Here is a 24,152-nt window from a genome sequence, read left to right on the forward strand (position 1 = left end):
AAGGAGCCATCATCCCACTGCCTGCCATTTGCTCTCATAGACCAGAGGATACTTTGGGCCTGTGGCCTGCTAGGTGCTGAGACCTCAGTACAGGTGGTGAGAGACAGAATATTGTTATTTCCCCTGATAACTAAACCTAGAAGTGAAGGAGCTGAGAGAAGAGTCTGATCTATAGACAGATCTACAGGAGGCCATGTATTCAGTCACTGTGTGCTTGTGTCTCCACAGATGGGTCCAGGAGGAGAAATCCACCAGAGAGATGTCCCCATCCTCTGTATTCCCAGGACTGTCCAGAGGAGAAGGTCCTGGAGAATTTTCAGGTAGATGGAGCTAAGCCCTATACACATCTATATAGGGGGGTCCTGCAGTCATAGAGGGGTCATAGATTGTGGGGGTCTCTCATGTGGATCTGTTAGAGTTCCCACCTGTCTGCTGTATTGTACTGAATTGTTACAGATGACAAATCAGGGGGAAGATCTGACTGATATTAAAGTAGAGCATGAAGAAGAGAGGATGATGGGCGATCCCCCGTGTAAGAGTGAGGAAGAGGAGGACATTCCAGGAGATGTCACCACAGGTATGGAATCATGAATGGAGAAAGTGACTTCAGATTCTGTCCTTGGTGCCTTCAGGGCAGGAGGAGAATCTGATCACCAGCTGCTGCGCTACTCTTTGATTGGAGATGTCCCTATCACATCATGTAGTGTTCCCATTATCCAGCTGACAGTGATCACTGGGGATTATGCGGGCACAGCTTTTGTGTCTGTGATATCATGATGAGTTATATGTACCTCGTGCATGAATTACATGCCGCCAGTGACCTTCATGTACTGTCATTGTGCATTGAGGCTTTGCAAAGATGTATGGATTATTTAAAAAAATTTCATAATGGTTAAAAGTGTTTTGCAGTGTGAGATATCAGCAGCAGAGCAGGAGGTACATTAAAAAGAGCTTGTCAGGTAATCCATAGGTGGGCATTATAGTATGGATTTTACTAGTAAAACCACAATGTCCATCAGGTCTAAGAGATTGATTTAATAGTGAATGCAGTTTGTGATGAGGAATGCAGTGATAGATCCTGTTACGTTAACTTATTGTATTAGTGTGATGCCCACTTGGCATAGAAATGTCAAATATGTTGTCAAAAGACAGGCTTGTTGGGGTTTTCATGATTTTTAGCTAGATTTGGGTAATAAAATTAGATGTAGACCAGAATCCTGAACTTTGTGTTATAGAAAACTTTAAATGGCTGGAATCACACATTCAGTTTTGGTGCTGCTTTTTGAACCAAAGTCAGAAGTGTCTTGAAAATACATGACTTACTATATACCTCTAGTTCCTGCTGGATACACTTCCAGCCTAATAGGAAATCTATAAATTTGTCTACTCTAGATTATTAAAAACGCCACAAATTTAATTTTTTATCTTAGCAGAAAATCCCAGTACAAATTCTGAAGGAAATTTGTTGTCACTAAATTATAAAGTAGAAGATGAAGATATGCAGCGCTCTTCAGGAGAAAATATTAATGTACATCCAGGACTTCACAGTACATATAATCTTCCTAATCATGAGGAACCTTATCTTGACCAGAAAGAGGGTGAAATGTTTTACTGTGGTAAAGAGTTCACAAAAAGATCAAGTCTTTCTACATATAGAAGAATTCGCACCGGGGAGAAGCCATACTCCTGTTCAGAATGTGGAAAGTGCTTTAAAGATAAAACACATCTTGTTAGACATAAAAAAAGACACACAGGAGAGATGTTTAAGTGTTCAGAATGTGGGAAAGGTTTTAAAATCAAATCAAATCTTGTTATACATGAGAGAATTCACACAGGAGAGAAACCATATTCATGTTCAGAATGTGGGAAATGTTTTAAAGATCAATCAAGTCTTGTTAGACATAAGAGAAGTCACACAGGAGAGAAGCCATATTCATGTTCAGAATGTGGGAAATGTTTTACACAAAAATCAGATCTTGTTAGGCATGAGAGAAATCACACAGGAGAGAAGCCGTTTTCGTGTTCAGAATGTGGGAAATGTTTTACACAAAAAACATATCTTGTTACACATCAGAGATTTCACACAGGAAAGAAGCCTTATTCATGTTCAGAATGTGGGAAATGTTTTGCACAAAAATCAGATATTGTTAGGCATGGGAGAAGTCACACAGGAGAGAAGCCATATTTGTGTTCAGAATGTGGGAAATGTTTTACACGGAAATCAGAACTTGTTACACATCAGAGATTTCACACAGGAGAGAAGCCATATTCATGTTCAGAATGTGGGAAATGTTTTACAGATACATCAGGTCTTGTTAGACATAAAAGAAGTCACACAGGAGAGAAGCCATATTCATGTTCAGAATGTGGGAAATGTTTTGCACAAAAATCAGATATTGTTAAGCATGAGAGAAGTCACACAGGAGAGAAGCCATATTTGTGTTCAGAATGTGGGAAATGTTTTACACAAAATTCTAATCTTGTTAAACACCAGAGAAGTCATACAGAAGCAAATTTCTGAAATTAGCAGATTCCATTTGGGTACAAATAAATTCAAACCAAAGTGACAGTGCTCAGATTGCCCTAATAAATTGTGGATGACATTCTGAAGTCTTGTAGGGCTTTAACGTCAAGGCAGCATTGGCAATCTTAAAGTGGCAGTGAAATATATAGATATGTATAAACAGATGGTGGAGGTGGTAATAAGCAAACTGTTTAACAACACATTGCACTTTTGGCTTTGTTATGCTTTTTAAAATAAAATAAATAATCCAAAACATCTCTCTAATGGGGTGTATATCTGGCAGTGTTTACACTCAGGATGGTGTCAGAAGTAATGGCTTGTTCTGAACAAGAATTTCAAGAAGGCTCACTTTTTGGGGAGCAGCAGCAGTATTGTACTGAACCTGACGGACAAGGCAGGAGATGTGCATCTGTGTAGGGGCAGTAGAAATGGGAGCAGTACAATATTTACCTGACAAAGTAGGAGATCTGCAGCTGTGCAGGGAGTAGTAGTAATAGCAGCAGGTGTAGTATTAGTTTCAGTGGCAGATGTACAGTATAAAACATGACACACACGGCAGGAGATTTGCGGCTATGTAGGAGTAGCATTAGTGGCAATGGTGGCAGTAGTAAGTGCAGCAGTACAGTATGAAATCTGACAGACAAGGCAGGAGATTTGCGGTTGTGTTGGTGTAGCACTTGTGGCGTTGGTGGCAGTAGAAGCTGCAGCAGTACGGTATTCCTGCGGCTCGTCCACTCTGTCTACTCAGAAGGCCATGGGGTCAGGGTATGTGCTGAGGAAAGGGCACAGCACAGATACAACTAAACCTGGTTGTTCAGTTGGTGTCTATCAGTTTGCTGATTGCATCTGGTTGGTGCAGTGGTTGAATAATCTTCCCTCATGTTCATCAATCTCTTTTGGCTGCTGCTGCTGGATCTGGGCATGGCTGTACACATATCTGTCCCTGTGGTCTGTCGCAGTGCTTGTCCCCAACTATATTCACACTGGCTGCGGTGAGCAGTGGCAGTGCTTCTCTCCCCTATGTCTCCAGTGGCTGATTAGTTAGCGAGTGCATCGGGGAGATACATGAGCCAGGCTTCCATCTTCTGTCTGCAGTGTACTAAACACTGAATTCGGGTTTCTATTAGCAGTCTGCAGTTTTCAAACCAGTATCTGGATCTGGATGTAATAAAAAAATTTGAATAGCCCATAACTTCCATTCAATTTCATGGACATTCCAGAAACAGTAGGGCAGGAACTTTGGCAGTTTTTTTTAAACCAGACCAGATCTTGCAGCTTGGATCTTTGATATAGTGGCCAATAGGACAAGATCAGGGCCCCCCCCCCCCCCCCCATTCTAAAGATAGGTGCAGATCCAAGAGGTGGACCCCAAATTTCAGATATAATGTTATGTAGCATCGCCCTGAAGTGTCCTCCATGAATGTTTAACAATAAAGCGTTTCATTTATGAAATAATTTTTGTTGTTTCTTTCTGTGGTTCCAAGAATGTCCTCTCTAGACCCAAGAATTTCAGCAGTTGCACTTTTAGTTTTGGGCTACGGGGATCTTCTCAGGAATAACCATGATGTCATTGCAGAACAATGCTATTTTCAATTCACTAGACTGTATTTTAAAGGGGTTTCTCAACTTTAAACGTTTTAATAGACCCCTTCAGAGCTGCCGGATCCGCAGTAGGGTTCATATTTACCTTGTCCGTGTCACTGCATCCTGGTTCCATTGCTAACTGCAGGTCCTAGGTCTCTGAGAATCATCATCCTTTTGAGGGAAAGGTGGGAGAGGCACATGACCACTGCAGACAATTGCTGCCTGTAGTAGTGATGTCACCCACTCAGTATGTCCCTGAGTCACTTGCCACACAAGTGACATTTTACCACTATGGCCAGTGATTGGCTGCAGTGGTTACATGTCCCCTCAACCCTTCCTCAACAGGATGTTAATTCCCAGGCACTGGAGGCATTCTATACTCCAGTCTTATATGAACTATGGAATATCTTCTAGAAGTATGTGTGCCCCAAAAAATCCAATACTACACCAGCTAAGGGCTATGGAGGGCATGCCACTTTTGTTAAGCCCCACCTCCTTTTTAGAAAAGGGTTGACAGTGTTAGAAATCCACAGAAAGTCACAAATGTGCATAAAATGATGCCTACACAAAAAATTGCAACTTCTGTACGAACAGGCTTTAAAAAGTTATTTTATAATTTATAGTCTAATACTGTCTCTTGAAGGGGGTTTCCTGGGATTTATTGAGGAGCTTAGGATAGGTCAACAGTATCAAATGGGCAGAGGTCTGGCACTCCTGCTGATCAGCTGTTTTCAGAAGTTCCAGCGCTGGAAACAGGCACTCCTAATTCACATCTCTGTCTACCATGTAGTGGCCGGGCCTGCTTACTTGCTCCTCCTCCTCCCCCCAGGCACCATCCTTCTTTGACTTCTCTTTAGACTCTTGCTGACTTGTCTCAGATGGAGTAGACCCCCCTGAGAATTCATTCAGCATTGCGACTCCCTTCCTGCTCCTCGACAGCTTGATCAATGACACAACGCAATGCAAGCTCCAGAAAGAAGGCGTAGGATACGATGTCACTGATAGCGACTGACCAGTTTGGTGATCTCATTAAATGGCCGCAGAAGTCTGCATGCATCGCGCATGAGCAGCCACTGTCGAGGTGAAAAAAAAACAAGCTTCCCAGAACCTGTCCTGCCGCAGAGTTCGTACAGGTAGTTGTTAACGGTATGTTTCTGCTGAAGCAGCCTATAATGCATATACAAGGTGGAGTTCCAGCGCGTCGGGTAGTCACAAATCAGACGACTGACGGGCAAGTAGTGTCGCTGCTGAACATCAGCTAGACGAGCCATGGCCGTGTAAGATCGTCTAAAATGGCCAGAGATTTTCGTGGCCTGCCGCAAGAAATCCTGGACCCCGGGGTATTTGGCAACGAATCGCTGCACGACTAAGTTCAGGATATGTGCCATGCACATGTGTCATTTTGCCCTGTTTCAGCACGCTCAGCAGATTGGCACCGTGGTCGCACACCACTTTACCAACTGTCAAATTGAGTGGGGTTAGTCACTGATCGGCCTGTGACTGCAGAGCTGAAAGGAGTGCAGAACCGGTGTGGCTCTTGGCTTCCAGGCACAACAGCTGCAGCACAGCATGGCAACGCCTCACCTGGCACGTCGAATAGGTTTTGGGGGGCGCAGCAGAAGAGACGGTAGAAGTGGAAAAGGAGGAGTCGGACGAGGGGGAGACAGAGGATGGAGTAGGAGAAGAAGAGGCAGGCCTGCATGATATCCGTGGCGGTAACACCAAATCCACACGGGTGCCACGGGTTACATGCTTGACGGCAGTCAGAAGTTTCTCCCAGTGGGCAGTAAAAGCTATGTACCTTCCCTGCCCGTGTTTGCTAGACCACGTGTCTGTGGTCAGATGTGTGTAAGCACCGACACTGTGTGCCAGAGATATATTAACTTGCCGCTGAACTTGGCCATATAGTTCAGGGATGCCCTTCTGGGAGAAATATTTCCTTCCGGGGACCTTCCATTGCGGTGTGCCAATGGCCACAAATTTTCTAAAGGCCTCTGAGTCCACCAATTTATATGGCAGCAGTTGGCGGGCTAGCAGTTCCGACAAGCCAGTGGTCAGCCGTTGGGCAAGAGGATTATCCAGCGTCGTCATTTTTTTACGCTCGAACATTTAGGCCACGGAAGCCTGCCTTGTGCCAGAAGGGTACTGTCGGGATGACGGCACAGTGGAAGGTGGAGGACAAATGTGAGGAGAGAGAAGAGGCAGGATATGGAGCACCAGGAGTGTGGCTTTGTGGATTCTGATGGCATTGCTCCCACTGGGCTCAATGATGGGAGGCCAGGTGCCTTCTTAATGCGGTCATCCCTAGGTGCGTGTTGGGCTTACCGCAACTTATGCGTTGATAGCGCAGGCTGCAGATGGCAACACTATTATCAGCAAATGACACGTTAAAAAAAGCCCACACTGCTGAGCCATGTGCCGGCATCCTGGGAGCACAAGATGTGATCGTGCATGGTCGATGGCTTGCTCCAGATACATTTGCAGTCTGCTTTTTGCCTCCTGTGCACTGCGAGTTCTGCCTGCTTCTCCTCACAATCTGCTGCTCCATCTCTCCCTCTAAACTTTCCTCCTCTTCCTCTCTTGTGGGCACCCACGTGACGTCCATCGACACGTCATCATCGTCACCTTCACCAACACTGACATTAAAGATCTCGGATTATGTAGCAACAGCTGGGACCACTTTCCTTGGGCCGATCTGGGTACTGTTGTCAGACCGCTGGATGGCGGCCGCTGCTACCTCCTCTCCCTCATCCGATGCCAAGAATGGCTGCGCATCGGTAAGGTCTGGGAATTAATGGGAAAATAATTCCTCTGACTCGAGTGGAGGGGCTATGGTGGTGGTGGTGGTGTCTTTGGGGGTGCACACGGCAGAGGGTGGGTAGGGTGCAGATACAGAGGATGAGGAGGGTGCAGATAAAGAGGATGAGGAGGGTGCATAAGCGGAAGGCTGAGTGTCACGGGTGTATGTGAGCAACGATAGTAATTCACAGTACAGAGCATCTGACTGGACCCAGAACTAGGGAGGATAAAGGGTGACCCCTGTCCGACCCTCAACGCTTTCCCTATTCTGCTACAGCACATGCCCGGATCCAAAAGGCGGAACGAGGCATGCCCACGTGCCTAAGACTAATGACCACTGTAACCCCTACAATAGTGGAAGGGGCACGGCCACCAGTGCCCTACTCAGTATATGGAGGGAACCGTGGCCACCTCAGATCCAGTCAGAAAATAAACAGGAACACAACAATGTCTGCAGACTTAGCTGAAGGTGTTGTAGCCGCAGAGAAGACGGATCCAAGGACAGGCTGGCAAAATCCGGAGTGCTAGCTGCAGCAGAACACAGGTCCAGTGGACTGATAGCCACAAGTGAAGAAACCAAAGCTAGAGCCACAACTGAAGTGAGAACTATAATCCACATCCTATCATAGGAGGAGGGGTGATATAAAGAGAAGGAAATCAAACACATGAAGGACAGCTGTGGTGAAAGAAACCAGAAGTAAACAGAGTAGTGAGAACGCCTCCCAGCTCTAGTAGTGACATCATCACAGGGGTGGAGAAACAGAGCTGTGAGAACGTCCCAAAGCTCTGGTAGTGACAGTACCCCCCCCTCTACGGGTGGACTCCGGACACCCAGGACCCACCTTCTCAGGATGAGCCCTATGAAATGCCCTGATGAGGCGAGTGGCTTTAATGTCCGACACCGGAACCCACATCCTCTCCTCAGGACCATAACCCTTCCAATGAACGAGGTACTGAAGAGAACCGCGGACCATGCGAGAGTCCACAATTCTGGAAACCTCAAACTCCAGATTGCCATCAACCAAAATCGGAGGAGGAGGCAAAGAGGAGGGTACCGTGGGCTGGACATATGGTTTTAAGAGAGATCTGTGAAATACATTATGTATCTTCCAAACCCGTGGAAGATCAAGACGGAAGGCAACAGGATTGATGACTGACAAGATTTTATAAGGCCCAATAAACTTGGGACCCAATTTCCAGGAGGGAACCTTCAACTTAATGTTTCTAGTAGACAACCACACCAGATCACCCACATTCAGGTCCGGACCAGGCACACGTCTCTTATCAGCCACACGCTTATACCTCTCACTCATCTTTTTAAGATTACTCTGAATCTTTTGCCAAATGGTAGACAAAGACGAGGAAAATCTCTCCTCCTCAGGTAAACCAGAAAGAGCCCCTCCCGAGAATGTACCAAACTGCGGATGGAACCCATATGCACCAAAGAATGGTGACTTATCAGAAGATTCCTGACGACGGTTGTTCAGAGCAAACTCAGCAAGAGAGAGAAATGAACACCAATCCTCCTGGTTCTCTGAAACAAAACAGCGCAAATATGTCTCCAGATTCTGATTGAGGCGCTCAGTCTGACCATTCGACTGCGGATGAAAAGCAGAAGAGAAGGACAGCCGAACCCCCAGGCGAGAACAGAAAGCCTTCCAGAACCTGGACACAAACTGCGTGCCTCTATCGGAAACAATATCAGAGGGAATGCCGTGCAATTTAACAATATGGTCGACAAAAGCTTGCGCCAACGTTTTAGCATTGGGTAAACCAGGGAAAGGTACGAAATGAGCCATCTTGCTAAAACGGTCCACCACCACCAGGATCACCGACTTCCCCGAGGAACGAGGAAGATCCGTGATAAAGTCCATGGACAGGTGTGTCCAAGGACGGGAAGGAATGGGTAACGGGAGAAGGGAACCTGAAGGCCGTGAACGAGGGACCTTAGCGCGAGCGCACGTCTCACAAGCAGCCACAAAACCCTCCACCGACTTACGAAGAGCCGGCCACCAAAATCTCCGAGCAATGAGATCCACCGTGGCTCTACTCCCGGGGTGACCAGCAAGAACCGTATCATGATGCTCCTTAAAGAGTTTGTGACGTAGCTCAGGAGGCACGAACAACTTCCCAGAAGGACAACGGGCAGGTGTCTCAGTCTGGGCAGCCTGGACCTCAGCCTCCAAATCGGAATATAGAGCAGAAACAACTACCCCCTCCGCCAAAATGGGACCCGGGTCCTCGGAGTTTCCTCCTCCCGGAAAACAGCGAGAGAGAGCATCAGCCTTCACATTTTTTATCCCAGGTCGGAATGTAACAACAAAATTGAATCTGGAGAAGAACAGAGACCATCTGGCCTGTCTCGGATTCATACGCCTGGCCGACTCCAAGTATGCCAGATTCTTATGGTCGGTAAAAACGGTGATAGGGTGCCTGGCCCCCTCCAACCAATGGCGCCATTCCTCGAAAGCCAACTTGATGGCCAACAACTCCCTATCTCCCACATCATAGTTTCTCTCTGCCGGGGAGAGTTTTTTAGAGAAAAAGGCACAGGGTCGCCACTTGGCAGGGGAAGGGCCCTGGGACAAAACCGCACCCACACCCACCTCGGAAGCATCCACCTCAACAATAAAAGGTAAGGAAACATCGGGATGCACCAAGACGGGAGCAGACGCAAAATTTTCTTTAATCTTAGAAAAGGCTGCAAGCGCCTCCTCCGACCAAGAGGAAAAATCCGTCCCCTTTTTTGTCATGTCAGTGAGGGGTTTGACAACAGAGGAATAATTCAAAATGAACTTTCTGTAATAGTTCGCAAAACCCAGAAAGCGCATCAATGCCTTCTGATTCTCAGGAAGCTCCCACTCAAGTACAGCACGGACCTTCTCGGGATCCATGCGAAAACCAGAAGCAGACAGGAGAAAACCCAGAAATTGAATCTCCGATACCATAAAAAGACATTTCTCCAGCTTGGCGTACAATTTATTTTCCCGCAGAATCTGCAGAACCTGAAAAAGATGATCCTGATGGGTCTGAACATCAGGGGAAAAAATCAAAATATCATCAAGATATACCAATACGAATTTCCCCATTAAATGATAGAAAATACTATTAACAAAATGCTGAAAGACGGCCGGAGCATTCATCAGGCCGAAAGGCATAACGAGATTCTCGAAATGCCCGTCAGGGGTATTAAAGGCCGTTTTCCATTCATCCCCCTCTCTGACCCTGACCAGGTTGTACGCGCCTCTCAAATCCAATTTGGAAAACACCTTGGCCCCAACAATTTGATTGAAGAGGTCCGGGATCAGAGGAAGGGGATAGGGATCGCGAATCGTGATACGGTTCAGCTCCCTAAAATCTAGGCAAGGTCTCAGAGAGCCATCTTTCTTTTTAACAAAAAAAAAACCCGCTGCCACAGGTGACTTTGAGGGACGAATATGCCCCTTTTCGAGACTCTCGGAGATGTAAGTTCGCATTGCGATTCTTTCCGGTTGTGAGAGATTGTAGAGGCGTGCTTTTGGCAGCTTGGCGCCGGGAATGAGGTTAATGGGACAGTCAAACTCCCGGTGAGGAGGTAGCTCCTGAACACCGCTCTCGGAAAACACGTCCGAGAAATCAGAGAGAAATGATGGCACCGTTTTAGTAGACACCTCTGCAAAAGTCGCTGTGAGACAATTCTCTCTACAAAAATCACTCCACTCATTTATTTGCCTTCCTTGCCAATCAATAGTGGGGTTATGTCTAGTGAGCCAGGGTAACCCCAAAACTAGAGGAGACGGCAATCCGTTAAGGACAAAACAAGATATATCCTCCACATGAGTGTCACCTACAGCTAGCCGGATATTGTGAACAATGCCCTTCAGAGATCTCTGTGAGAGTGGAGCAGAGTCAATAGCAAAAACAGGTATATCTTTATCTAATGTGCAAACCTGAAAACCATGCATGGCTACAAATTGAGTATCAATAAGATTGACAGCCGCTCCACTATCGACAAAAATCTCACAAGAAATGACTTTGCTCTCTAGCGCCACCCTGGCAGACAGGAGAAAACGGGAACTGCAGGTCAGAGGAAAAGCATCAAATCCTACATCAACTTTGCCCAAAGTAGCAGATGAAGCAGAACTCGATGATTTACCTTTTGAGATTTTTCTCTTATTATCGCTCTTAGTACGGTTCAAGAATCTCCTAGACGGACAAACATTTGCCAAATGACCTATTCCCCCACAACAAAAACAGACCATACTCTGAGGACTAAATCCTCTTTTATCAGGGGCAAGTCGACCTAGCTGCATGGGCTCCTCCTCAGAGGGGAGCGAGACAGGATGAGGCCCCTGCACACTGAATGAGTCCGCACCACTGCCCCTAGACTGACAATGGTTGGACAGAGAGGTCTCGTTTCTTTCTCTTAGACGCCTGTCAAGGCGTACCGCCAATGACATGGCAGACTCTAAGGACGTTGGTCTCTCATGGAAAGCAAACGCATCTTTTAATCTCTCCGAGAGACCATGACAGAACTGACTCCGGAGTGCAGCATCATTCCAACCCGAATCAGCTGCCCATCTCCGAAATTCAGAACAATAAAGCTCTGCAGACAGTTTGTTCTGGCATAAAACACGTAGGTTAGATTCGGCCAGAGCAACACGATCCGGGTCATCATAAATCTGCCCCAGGGCCACAAAAAATCCCTCCACGGATCGAAGGGAGGGATCCCCTGATGGCAGCGAAAAAGCCCAAGTCTGAGCATTACCCCTGAGCAGGGAGATGACAATCCTCACCCTCTGCTCTTGATTACCAGAAGAGTGGGGACACAAGCAAAAATGGAGTTTGCATGCCTCTCTGAAACGAACAAAATTCTCACTGCCCCCGGAGAACGTCTCCGGAAGTGAGACTTTTGGCTCGCAACAGACTCCATGAGCCGGAGCAGGGCCCAATGCTTGAAGCTGGATCATAGATTGACGGAGATCCGCTACTTCCAAAGAAAGACCCTGCATGCGGTCAACCAGGTCAGAAAGCGGATCCATGTCAAAAAAGGACGGTTTTGGTGGATTATAATGTCACGGGTGTATGTGAGCAACGATAGTAATTCACAGTACAGAGCATCTGACTGGACCCAGAACTAGGGAGGATAAAGGGTGACCCCTGTCCGACCCTCAACGCTTTCCCTATTCTGCTACAGCACATGCCCGGATCCAAAAGGCGGAACGAGGCATGCCCACGTGCCTAAGACTAATGACCACTGTAACCCCTACAATAGTGGAAGGGGCACGGCCACCAGTGCCCTACTCAGTATATGGAGGGAACCGTGGCCACCTCAGATCCAGTCAGAAAATAAACAGGAACACAACAATGTCTGCAGACTTAGCTGAAGGTGTTGTAGCCGCAGAGAAGACGGATCCAAGGACAGGCTGGCAAAATCCGGAGTGCTAGCTGCAGCAGAACACAGGTCCAGTGGACTGATAGCCACAAGTGAAGAAACCAAAGCTAGAGCCACAACTGAAGTGAGAACTATAATCCACATCCTATCATAGGAGGAGGGGTGATATAAAGAGAAGGAAATCAAACACATGAAGGACAGCTGTGGTGAAAGAAACCAGAAGTAAACAGAGTAGTGAGAACGCCTCCCAGCTCTAGTAGTGACATCATCACAGGGGTGGAGAAACAGAGCTGTGAGAACGTCCCAAAGCTCTGGTAGTGACACTGAGTGAGCCACTCAACCAACTCTGGTGCATCCATTGACGTAATCGCACGCATCTTTTCCAATTTCCCACTTAGGTTCCGGCCTGGTGCACCTGCCCGACCCTGTGACAAAGTCCCTATAGAAGAGCAGTATTTGTGGAAGCAGGTATATAGAACCCCTTAAGTTTTTTGGGGGGGCAACTGGTATATCACACCAGTTGCAATTAGTTGTTCCAATAGAGTTTGTCCCTCTGTATAGCTGCAAATGCACCATATAGAAATGATATTCTAGATATATCGCAGTCCTGCCTCATTCAGATTTTTTGGGGGGACACTGGTATGGTATATCACACCAGTTGCAAGTTGTTCCAATAGCGTTTGTCCCTCCTGTATAGCTATTCACTATAATATTCTTTCTATGTTAGAAAGTATATTATAAGTATATCACACCCCTCATTATGTCACACCTATCAATAGCACACCTGTATCAGTCCTTAAAAAGGCTTTTGTGGCCCTATTAGCTAGCGTTTGGTGTCTCTATACTCTCTAACAGCCTGTTCCTGCTCCACACAGCAACCTCTCTCTACACTGGCAAAAAACTGCATGTAAAATGATCGTGTTTATTTATATGGAAGGTGGTATGTCCATGTGCTGAAATGTCTCAATTGGCTGTCCTGTCCCACCTTATGGATGTGTCATGGATCAAAGTTCTGCACAATGCAAAGAATATGGCGCCGGCGGACATCGCCATATGTTCGCCGATCAGCGAACGAGCAAAGTTCACCGTGAAACGACTGCCGGGCGATTCGCAAGCCCATCTCTACTGGAGTGTCCTCTACTTATTGAGGTAAGGCAGATGATCTCAGTGCATTTATCAATATTCTGCTGGTGTTTGTGACGGTAATTTCACTTCCATTTCGCTGTTCTGATGTATTTCACACAGCAAATAGCCTCTGGCCAGACTTCCCCTGATGTGGAAACCTCAAGGAGATGCGGTGACCCAAAACCTCTTGCTTCAGCCGATCCAGATACTACTTGTTGTCAAAGCGGTAGGTTTGGAAGCCTCACGGTCCCCCAACCTGTCCGTGGTTCCTTAATCCCCAGGCAGGGGGAAAGGTCTGAGCCAGGTTAGTCTACTCTTCAAAACTTCTTTTACTATGAACAGGCCTGGATGGCTCAGACAGTAGAGAATCTGAGGCGTGTTACTATTTGCACAAATAATTAAAGAATTAACTCGATCTCAGCAGTGCCTCCAGTTATGTCGGGGATATAAAGCAAGTGCCTTATATCAAAGAAAGGATCAAAGGAAAAAAAATTATCCTTAAGACTTTTGATCCAAGGGGAATATACTGTATAAACCCCTTTAAAAAAAAAAAATTGATTGAGAACCTAATTATTTTGTGCAATTAGTAAAAATACGGTACCAGCGTCTATGAAAAAATATAAATGACTTATTATACCGTAATTTATATACAATAAATATATGACCAATAATAATGCAATAAATACAATGAAATGTAGTACCCAAATTGCTGACACACCACAAATTTACCAACGCTCTCTAGCAAACCAATGCGAAATATGCTAATTCTGCTTAAATATGAAAGCTATATATCAACTGATTATATGCAGAAATTCAATAAATAAAATGACAGATACGAACCCTTGCTCTGCCAAACTATGAACAAATCTTGGGGTGTTTGGTAGTATTGCAATAAACTGTCATGCACTAGGGAGAGGGAAGAGTAGTGCACCCACTAGCTGCCTTCACGCCTCTGTCCCTGCCTTTTTAAACTATCCGTCCTAGGCGGCGGGGCGTAACTGGGCAACGGTCCCTAACTTCTATAAGTGCAGAGAGGCAGAGCGGACAGAGACAGAATATAGCCAGGCAGAGGCAGTAGGAGGGAACCCCGCAGATGGATCCGAAGTCACGTAAAGTGTCAGAAGCAATACTGAAATGCCAGAGATCAACACTCACGTAGGTGAACAGGGGTAACAATGACGGTAAACAAACACGCCTAGGGTCAAACCAGGATGTCACTTCAGTACACAAGGAATAGCAAGGACAGGTCAGAGTACAAGCCAAGGGTCAAACCTGGAGGTCACGTCAGTACACAAGGAAGAGCAAGGACGGGTCAGAGTATAAGCCAAGGGTCAAACCTGGAGGTCACGTCAGTACACAAGGGCAGGTGAGGTTGGGTCAGGAACAAAAGCCAAGAGTCAAAATCCAGAGTAGCAGAAGCACTGAGTAGTAGCAATAGGCACAGGACCAAAATCGCAGGCAACCTGTGGCCAGCAGGATGCCTGTATAAATAGTGAAAGGCTAAGGTCATGTGACGTGGCCAGTGTCTCATGACCCGCTCAGACACAGAAGCCGAGCATCGAGTGGCCAGCTCGGTGCTCAGCCTGATACTGTTGCCAGGGGAACAGAGGACGCCGAGCGTCGCCGGCGCCCTGTGACAGTACCCTACCTTCACGAGGGGCCTCAGGACCCAAGGACAGTGGAGACGGCTTCCCTGGGTTTTCGAGATGGAACCTCTTAATCAACCTATCGGCGTGTATTCTATGAGCAGGTACCCAGGACCTTTCTTCAGGTCCAAAACCCTTCCAATGAACCAGTTATTGCAGTGAGTTTTGGACCTTCCTAACATCAATAATCCTAGAAACAACAAACTCATCTTAACCGTTAACCTCCACCGGAGATGGAGATTCCTGTTTAGGAACAACAGGCGAAACTTACTTTTTGAGCAAAGATTTATGGAACACATCATGAATTCGAAACGTGTCAGGTAGTTTCAGCTTAAAAGATACCGGGTTAACAATGTCAAGTATTTCATATGGTCCTATAAAGCGTGGATCAAATTTCCTAGACAGCCCTTTTAGGGACAGATTTTTGGTGGATAGCCACACCTTCTCACGACGACTTCAAAATTAGCTCCCTTAGTGCATTTCCTGTTGCTTGCTTGCTTTTTCTGAACCTCCTGGGCTTTCTCCAGGTTCGACTGAACCTGGGCCCAGACTGTGCACAGTTCTGAAGTAACCGGATCCCCCAGAAGCCACGGAAGAAAAGGAACCAAAAAGAGGATGAAACCCTAAATTGCAGTAAAACAGAGATGAGTGGATGAGTTCACCTGGTTGTTAATGGCAAACTCTGCCAATGGAAGGTATTTCACCCACAGACACTGGTTATCAGAGATATAGCACCTAAGGAATTGTTCGACAGCCTGATTCAAGCGTTCCGTCTGCCCATTAGTCTCGGGATGAAAGGCTGACGAAAAGGACAATGAAATTTCAATAGGCTTTCCCGAATCTGGAAACGAATTGGACACCACTGTCAGAGACAATATTCTCAGGAATTCCATGATACCGAACAATGTGATCGATAAACAAGGAAGCCAAAGTCTTGGCACTAGGGAGTTTACTTAGAGGAACAAAATGTACCATATTTCTGAATCTGTCTACCACTACCCATATCACCGACTTTCCTTCGGAGGGCGGCAAGTCAGTGATAAAATCCATAGAGATGTGTGACCAAGGTCTACTCGGAATAGGTAGTGGTAGCAACTCACCCGCAGGACGGGTTCTAGGAGTTTTGGACCTTGCACATATCTCGCAGGCAGACACATACGAACTGATGTCCCTAAATAATGTAGGCCACCAGAAGGTTCTAAATACCAATTCCTTAGTGGCTTCAACACCAGGATGACCACAGAGCACAGAATCATGGCACTCACCCAGAAGTCGGAGACGGAAATGGCCAGGAACAAATAACTTATCTGCGGGTGTTCGTGCAGGAGCGAGATGTTGTGCAGATTTAATCTCCGAAGAGAGGTCAGCAGACACCGATGCTATGATGATGTTAGCCGGTAAGATGGGTTCAGGAGGCGTGTCAGGAGGTTGGAAGGCACGAAAAATTCGAGATAAGGCATCAGACTTAACATTCTTACTTCCTGGTCTGAAAGTGATAGAGTTATACCTAGTAAAAAACAAAGCCCACCTGGCTTGTCTAGGATTGAGACGTTTAGCAGACTCGAGGAACAATAGATGTTTATGATCAGTGAGAACCGTGACACAGTGTTTGGCCCCCTCCAAAAAGTGTCTCCACTCCTCAAATGCCCACTTAATGGCCAGTAATTCACGATTCCCAATGTCATAATTCCTCTCCGAAGAAGAAAATTTACTGGGAAAAAAAGCACAGGGTCTTAGATTGGTGAGCTTAGGCGATCCCTGAGAAAGAACCACCCCCACTCCATCCTGAAAAGCATCAACTTCAACCACAAAAGGTCTCTTCTGATCCGGCTGAATCAAGATTGGGGCGTCTTGGAAGCACTTATTAAGGGTTTCAAAGGCTTCGATGGCCTCAGTCGGCCAATTAACAAGATCTGCCCCCTTCTTGGTTAGGTCGGTTAGCGGCTTGGCAATAACAGAATTTCTTTTATTAATTTTCTATAATAGTTAGAGAACCCCAAAAAACGCTGTAATGCCTTTAGGGAAGATGGTCTCACCCACTCCAGGATAGCCTGCACCTTCCCCGGATCTATCTTAAATGAGTGGGGGGTAAGAACATAACCGAGATACAATATCTCTTGCACCCCAAACACACATTTCTCTAACCTGGCGGATAGCTCATTTTCTCTGAGAACTTCGAGCACAAGTTTAAGATGTGACATATGGGAATCCCAATCCGCAGAGAAAATAAGGATGTCATCCAGATAAATAATCATAAACCTGTCGATAAATTCCCTGAAGATGTCATTCATAAAATACTGAAAAACTGCTGGGGCATTACTGAGTCAGAATGGCCTTACCAGGTACTCAAAATGTCCCTCCGGAGTATTGAAGGCAGTTTTCCACTCGTCTCCCTCCTTGATACGAATTAGGTTATATGCCCCTCTTAAATCAAGTATAGAAAACCACGATGCTCCCAGAACCTGATTGAACAAGTCAGGAATCAAAGGGAGGGGATATTGATTTTTAACTGTGAACTTGTTCAATTGTCTGTAATCAATACAGGGTCTGAGACCACCGTCCTTCTTTTTAACAAAAAAGAAACCAGCCCCCATAGGAGAAGTAGATGGCCTGATATGCCCCTTACTTAGGCTCTCTTTAATATAATCTTTCATGGCACCACGTTCCGGCCCAGACAAGTTAAAAATACGACCCTTGGGAAACCTGGATCCCGGCACCAACTCAATAGCACAATCGTAAGACCTATGGGGTGGAAGTTCCTCGACCTCGAAGGTAGAAAAAACATTGCGGAAGTCTTCAATATATGGAGGAATGGCCATAGGGCTAGAAGAAACCCCCGCTACCACTATGGATACACAAGGGGAACAGTTAGGACCCCACCTTTCTAATTCCCCCATAGCCCAGTTGATGGTCGGATTGTGAACTTGGAGCCACGGCATTCCTAAGACCACTTCAACGGGCAAATTCTCCAGAATGAATAGGGAGCATTTCTCAGTATGACACACTCCCACGGACAAGGTTATCTCTGGGGTGCAATATCTGACCGCCCCCCCCCCCCCCCTTCCTGCAAAGGAGTTGAGTCAATGGCTACAAGACTTATAGGAGTGGACAAGGTTAACACCGGTATTCCCACTTGTAGGGCGAACCCTAGATCTAGAAAGCTAGCGGCAGAACTGGAATCAATAAAAGCATTACCTTTTAGGCCCAAAAACAACAGTAATGGGAACAAGCAATTTTTTTCTTACCACCACAGGAAGTACCTTGCCTTTTGGATCCCTCAGAGATGGATGAGCTTTCGGAGGGAGGGATCTTAGGACATTGACGGACCCAATGATCAGTGCCACCACAGTAGAAACAGGTACCTTGTTGTCGCCGTTGTTGCCTTCTGGTCATACCTAATTCCATGGTTCTTCAGTCGGCGCTTCCACCCTAAGTCCCACTGGAATGGATTCAGGGTTAGGGACAGTCTGTGAAAGAAATAAATGTTCCCGCTGTCTCTCCCTAACACGTCTGTCCAATCTAATAGCCAGGGTCATAGTGTCCTCTAAGGACTCGGGACAGGGATAACACACCAGCATATTCTTAAGTTTCTCAGAGAGTCCGGACCTGAACTGGCTTTTAAGCGCCGGTTCATTCCAGCCAGAAGGAACGCACCATTTACGAAACTGAGTGCAGTAATCCTCTACCGGCCGATCACCCTGGACTAGGGCCTTAAGCTGGGACTCAGCTACGGAAGCTCTGTCAGGTTCATCATAAAGGACCCCCAGGGCCTGAAAAAATGCATCATCCGACCTAAGACACTGAGAGTCAGGAGGCAAAGAAAACGCCCACTCTTGAGGGTCCCCTTGTAAGAGGGAAATAACAATTCCCACCCTTTGCTGATCGGACCCAGACGATATGGGCCGCAGGAGGAAGTATAATTTACAACACTCCTTGAAGGTCAAAAAACACTTGTGGTCCCCAGAAAATCTATCAGGCAGTTTGACATGGGGTTCTGCCTGAAGTACAGGTAGATCAGAAGTAGGGAGAGATTGAGCGGATTCTTGGAGTTGTAATATCTCCCTCAAATCCTGCACAATCTGCGCCAGGTTCTGGACATGGTTAGTAAGGCTTAGAAGGGGGTCCATAGGGAGATAAGGCCTGTGATTCTGTCATGCACTAGGGAGAGGGGAAGAGGAAGTGCACCCACCTGCTGCCACCCATGCCTCTGTCCCTGCCTACTTACACTATCCGTCCTATGCGACGGTCCCTAACTTCTATAAGTGCAGAGAGGCAGAGCAAGGATGGGTCAGAGTACAAGCTAAGGGTCAAACCTGGAGGTCATGTCAGTACACAAGGGCAGGCGAGGTCGGGTCAGGAATAAAAGCCAAGGGTCAAAATCCAGAGTAGCAGAAGCACTGAGTAGTAGCAATAGGCACAGGACCAAAATCGCAGGCAACCTGTGGCCAGCAGGATGCCTGTATAAATAGTGAAAGGCTCATGGTCATGTCATGTGGCCAGCGTCACATGACCCGCTCAGACACAGAAGCCGAGCACCGAGTGGCCAACTTGGTGCCGTACAGACAGCAGGAGCGCGGTCGGGTCCGCTCTGTCCGCTATTACCTGGGAGACGGGGACGCCACGTGCATTGCCCTCAGGGAGAGAGGCAGGACTCTGGCGGCCCAGTGCAGGAAGATCGCGTCGCCGGCGCCCTGTGACATAAACGTATAAATTATCGGCTTGATATCAGACTAGGGAATATAAAGATTCCCAACAGAGAGTTTCTTCTGAAAATCAATATAAATTTTTATTCAGCAATATGCATTGTTGCTGAATAGTGATAATATTGATGTAGGAACTAATCTTATCCGTCCACAATAAGCGGGGATTGGCTAAGAATCAAACCAACTAATTTATATTAATACTACAGATAACAAAAACATACATTACCCAGAGGCAGATATTTTGCAGAGTCTTAAAGGGGTTTTGCACTTTGTTTAAACTGATGATCTATCCAGGCAAGTTGATACTAGTCGTGACGTCACTGGGCCAGCGGTAAACAGTGAGATGGCTGCTATATCACCGCTGCCTTCTCAAACAGCTGATTGGTGGGGGTCCCGGGTGTCGGACCCCTGCCGATCAGATGCTGATGATCTATCCAGAGGATAGATCATCAGTTTAAAAAAAGTGCAGAGTTTTCCAATCATGTCGGATGGACGTGTAACTATGATAATGGCTGATGATGTCACTGCATTTCCCAGGATACGTTTCTGTTACTGGTGTAATGATACCTACTTACAGCTAGGTGGCACTGTTGTATAAGCCATTAGCATCATACTAGAAATGGTTAACTTATACATGCCTGACATCATCCTGCATTCTATACATTTGACCTCGGTACTTTAAATCAGCGATAAGGCATTTAATTCAACACATGTAGCCATTATAATCCAGACTTGGAGGAACCAGCAAGAGTTTCCCAACCTATAAATCCATTGTTATAGATAAGAAATACAATTGAGGCCTATACTAGCACAGGTGTTGGGTATCTTCTAGCTGTCTAACAGTGATTAAGCGCTAGTTAGAATAACACAGCATCTTCTGAACGAATCCTCATTAACGCTGTTTTAGAAAGGAATATTCTCCTAGCGAGAAATATATACAAGACACTGGATACATCAAGGTCCTTCAGAATATATAACAATATAAGATAAAGAAATATATGTCTTTTAGATTTTTATACAAAACTAAGGTTGATTGTATAAATACACAGATTTTCTGCTTCATTAATAAACACCTAACTGTATAGGTAATTAGTAGCAGCTGCGTCCAGGGAATTCTTATCTCCTGTCATAAATCCATGAGATGAGGTAAGAAACACTCCCTTCCAGATTGGCACACATCTGCAAGGAAGAACCTTTATACTCAGTAACCTTCCTCTGAACTCATTTTGGCCGACATAAAAACAAAATCCATATAGAATAGTGAACTTGATCCACCATGGCTTCTCATAGGCCATAAATACCCATTATAACTAGAACACTCATATATAAATGTTTACACTTATGAAAAGGCACAACAGTGTACACACTGCACATGACGGGTCTTACCCTGTGATATAAGAGGCTGGTGCTCCTCCATTACATGTCACTGCACACACGTGTATACACTGCACATGACGGGTCTTACCTTGTGATATAAGAGGCTGGTGCTCCTCCATTACATGTCACTGCACACACGTGTATACACTGCACATGACGGCTCTTACCTTGTGATATAAGAGGCTGGTGCTCCTCCATTACATGTCACTGCACACACGTGTATACACTGCACATGACGGCTCTTACCTTGTGATATAAGAGGCTGGTGCTCCTCCATTACATGTCACTGCACACACGTGTATACACTGCACATGACGGGTCTTACCTTGTGATATAAGAGGCTGGTGCTCCTCCATTACATGTCACTGCACACACGTGTATACACTGCACATGACGGCTCTTACCTTGTGATATAAGAGGATGGTGCTCCTCCATTACATCTCACTGCACACACGTGTATACACTGCACATGACGGGTCTTACCTTGTGATATAAGAGGCTGGTGCTCCTCCATTACATGTCATTGCACACACGTGTATACACTGCACATGACGGCTCTTACCTTGTGATATAAGAGACTGGTGCTCCTCCATTACATGTCACTGCACACACGTGTATACACTGCACATGACGGCTCTTACCTTGTGATATAAGAGACTGGTGCTCCTCCATTACATGTCACTGCACACACGTGTATACACTGCACATGACGGCTCTTACCCTGTGATATAAGAGGCTGGTGCTCCTCCATTACATGTCACTGCACACACGTGTATACACTGCACATGACGGCTCTTACCTTGTGATATAAGAGGTTGGTGTCCTCCATTACATGTCACTGCACACACGTGTATACACTGCACATGACTGCTCTTATCCTGTGATATAAGAGGCTGGTGCTCCTCCATTACATGTCACTGCACACACGTGTACACACTGCACATGACGGCTCTTACCTTGTGATATTAGAGGCTGGTGCTCCTCCATCATGGCCTCCTTGTACAGATCCTTGTGTCCTTCTATATACTCCCACTCCTCCATGGAGAAATAGACAGCGACATCCTGACACCTTATAGGAACCTGACAACACAATGACACCGTCATCACCCAGACCCCTCCAGTGCTGTTACTGGAGAATTTCCCAGCATTCCCAGCAGTGTCACCTCTCCAGTCAGCAGCTCCATCATCTTGTGGGTGAGCTCTAGGATCTTCTGCTCATGTATCAGGGGGTGAGGGGGAGGCTCTGTGATGGGGGGAGGGGTCCTGCTCCGCCCTCCTGACTCCTGGAGATGGATGATGGGAGTCACACAGTCCCCCGATGTCTTCTTCACTATTGTGTACTCCTATGGATGGAAAGAGACACTTAGGGAATAAACCCTTCAGGGGCCATGTGCTCTCCTCTGGTCCTTTCCTCCTGGGTACAACGTGCCTACTTACCTTCTCATGGTTCCTACATGACTATTGGTCACTGGTCACATGATACATCACTCACCATACTGGGGGCTGATCTTCAGGTTCTCCGTCACTTGGAAGGCCTGGAGGCCGTTCTCCAGGCCCTGGACTCTTCCTATCACTTCCTATTATGGATTCTCCTTCCCGATCTTTGACTTTTTACAGAATACAATAAAGAGGAGAGAAATCTAGAAAAGTTTACCTCTCCGCTCAGCAGGGAGATGATCTCCAAGGTGAGGTCTAATATTCTTCTGCTGATCTCCTTCCTGTCCATCCTTGGTGGTCATTCAGGAGAAGAGGAGAGAACTGGAGGAGCTGGAGGCTTCTAGTACTGCAGGCACCTTTATGAGAAGAGGAGAGGAAATTATCCAGGGGACAAGACCAGATGTCACCTCCAGAACCGCACTTCCTGAGTCTGGAGGGGCCCCGCTTCTCAGAGCCCCCACCACATGGATTCCAGGGGCCCCAGCATGGAGATTTCTGGTGGCTCCACAGGAGATAAATGTCTGATAGATGCAGGTCCCACCTCTGGGCTGTGCTCAGCTGTGTCCACAACTCCTAGGCCTCTTTCAGACGGGCGAGATTTCCACACGGGTGCGATGTGTGAGGTGAACGCATTGCAACCGCACTGAATCCGGACCCATTCATGTCTATGGGGCTGTGCGCACGAGCAGTGATTTTCACGCATCACTTGTGCGTTGCGTGAAAATCGCAGCATGTTCTATATTCTGCAGGCCCCATAGAAGTGAATGGGGATGGGTGAAAATCGCGAGCATCTGCAAGCAAGGGCAGATGCGGTGCGATTTTCAAGCACGGTTGCTAGGTGACGATCGGGATAAGGACCTTATCTTTATTATTTTCCCTTATAACATGGTTATAAGGGAAAATAATAGCATTGTTAATACAGAATGCATAGTACAATAGGACCTGCTGCTGGGTAAAGCCTACAATGTATGGGCTCTGGAGAGGTCTAGGACACTTTATGAGATGATGTTCTGATATGGAGGCTGAAGGACTTTTCCAACAAGTTTAGACATTATTTCAAAGAAGGATTTGAGGGCGGGGCTAAATTCTATTAAAAGCCCCTTCAATTTAAAATGTACTGTGAGAGCTAAAGGACCCGTGATGATATCACTGTCATGTGATTAGTGACTCACCAACCTAGTCCCGCCCCCTGCACTGATCACATGGCGGTGACGTCACCCCAGGTCCTTCAGCTCTGGCAGTGCAGCAGATACTGGGCAGGTCCTGGTCGGTAGTCAGGGCTCTTGTTCTCTCTGGTATCAGCCATTCCTCCAGCCTGCAGGTAAGATGAGCTGTGAGGAGACAGTGTGGTGGAGAGCTCAGACATGTCACCTCTGGAGATTCTCCTCCATTACACACAAGGAATCCTTCTCCGCTCCTCAGCTTATTTTGATAGGAGGAATAGTAGTGGGGATAGTGGGGGTTGAACTCATTCGCTGGCCCATGACTGTCCTGGTGAAGGGCCCCTGCATCCAGGAGGAGAATGAATGGAGCGGGGCCCGGCCTGAGCTCAGCTCTCTCCAGTCTCTTCTCTAGGAGTTGTG

General features: G+C 46.6%; 1 protein-coding gene across 1 annotated transcript in view; it reads left to right on the forward strand.

The window, feature by feature from the left end:
• Nucleotides 1–519: 519 nt before the first annotated feature.
• LOC120990661 (zinc finger protein 585A-like) overlaps nucleotides 520–24,152 on the forward strand; it is a 93,995-nt gene continuing 70,362 nt past the window's right edge. The window contains exons 1-2 of the mRNA XM_040419573.1: nucleotides 520–577; nucleotides 1,431–2,517. Of these exons, the coding sequence (XP_040275507.1) occupies nucleotides 1,499–2,517 (1,019 nt within the window). The 5' untranslated portion in view covers nucleotides 520–577; nucleotides 1,431–1,498. The remainder of the gene's footprint in view (nucleotides 578–1,430; nucleotides 2,518–24,152) is intronic.

This window comes from Bufo bufo, chromosome 2 (assembly GCF_905171765.1).
Source record: "Bufo bufo chromosome 2, aBufBuf1.1, whole genome shotgun sequence".
In the NCBI taxonomy this organism is placed as follows: Eukaryota; Metazoa; Chordata; class Amphibia; order Anura; family Bufonidae; genus Bufo; species Bufo bufo.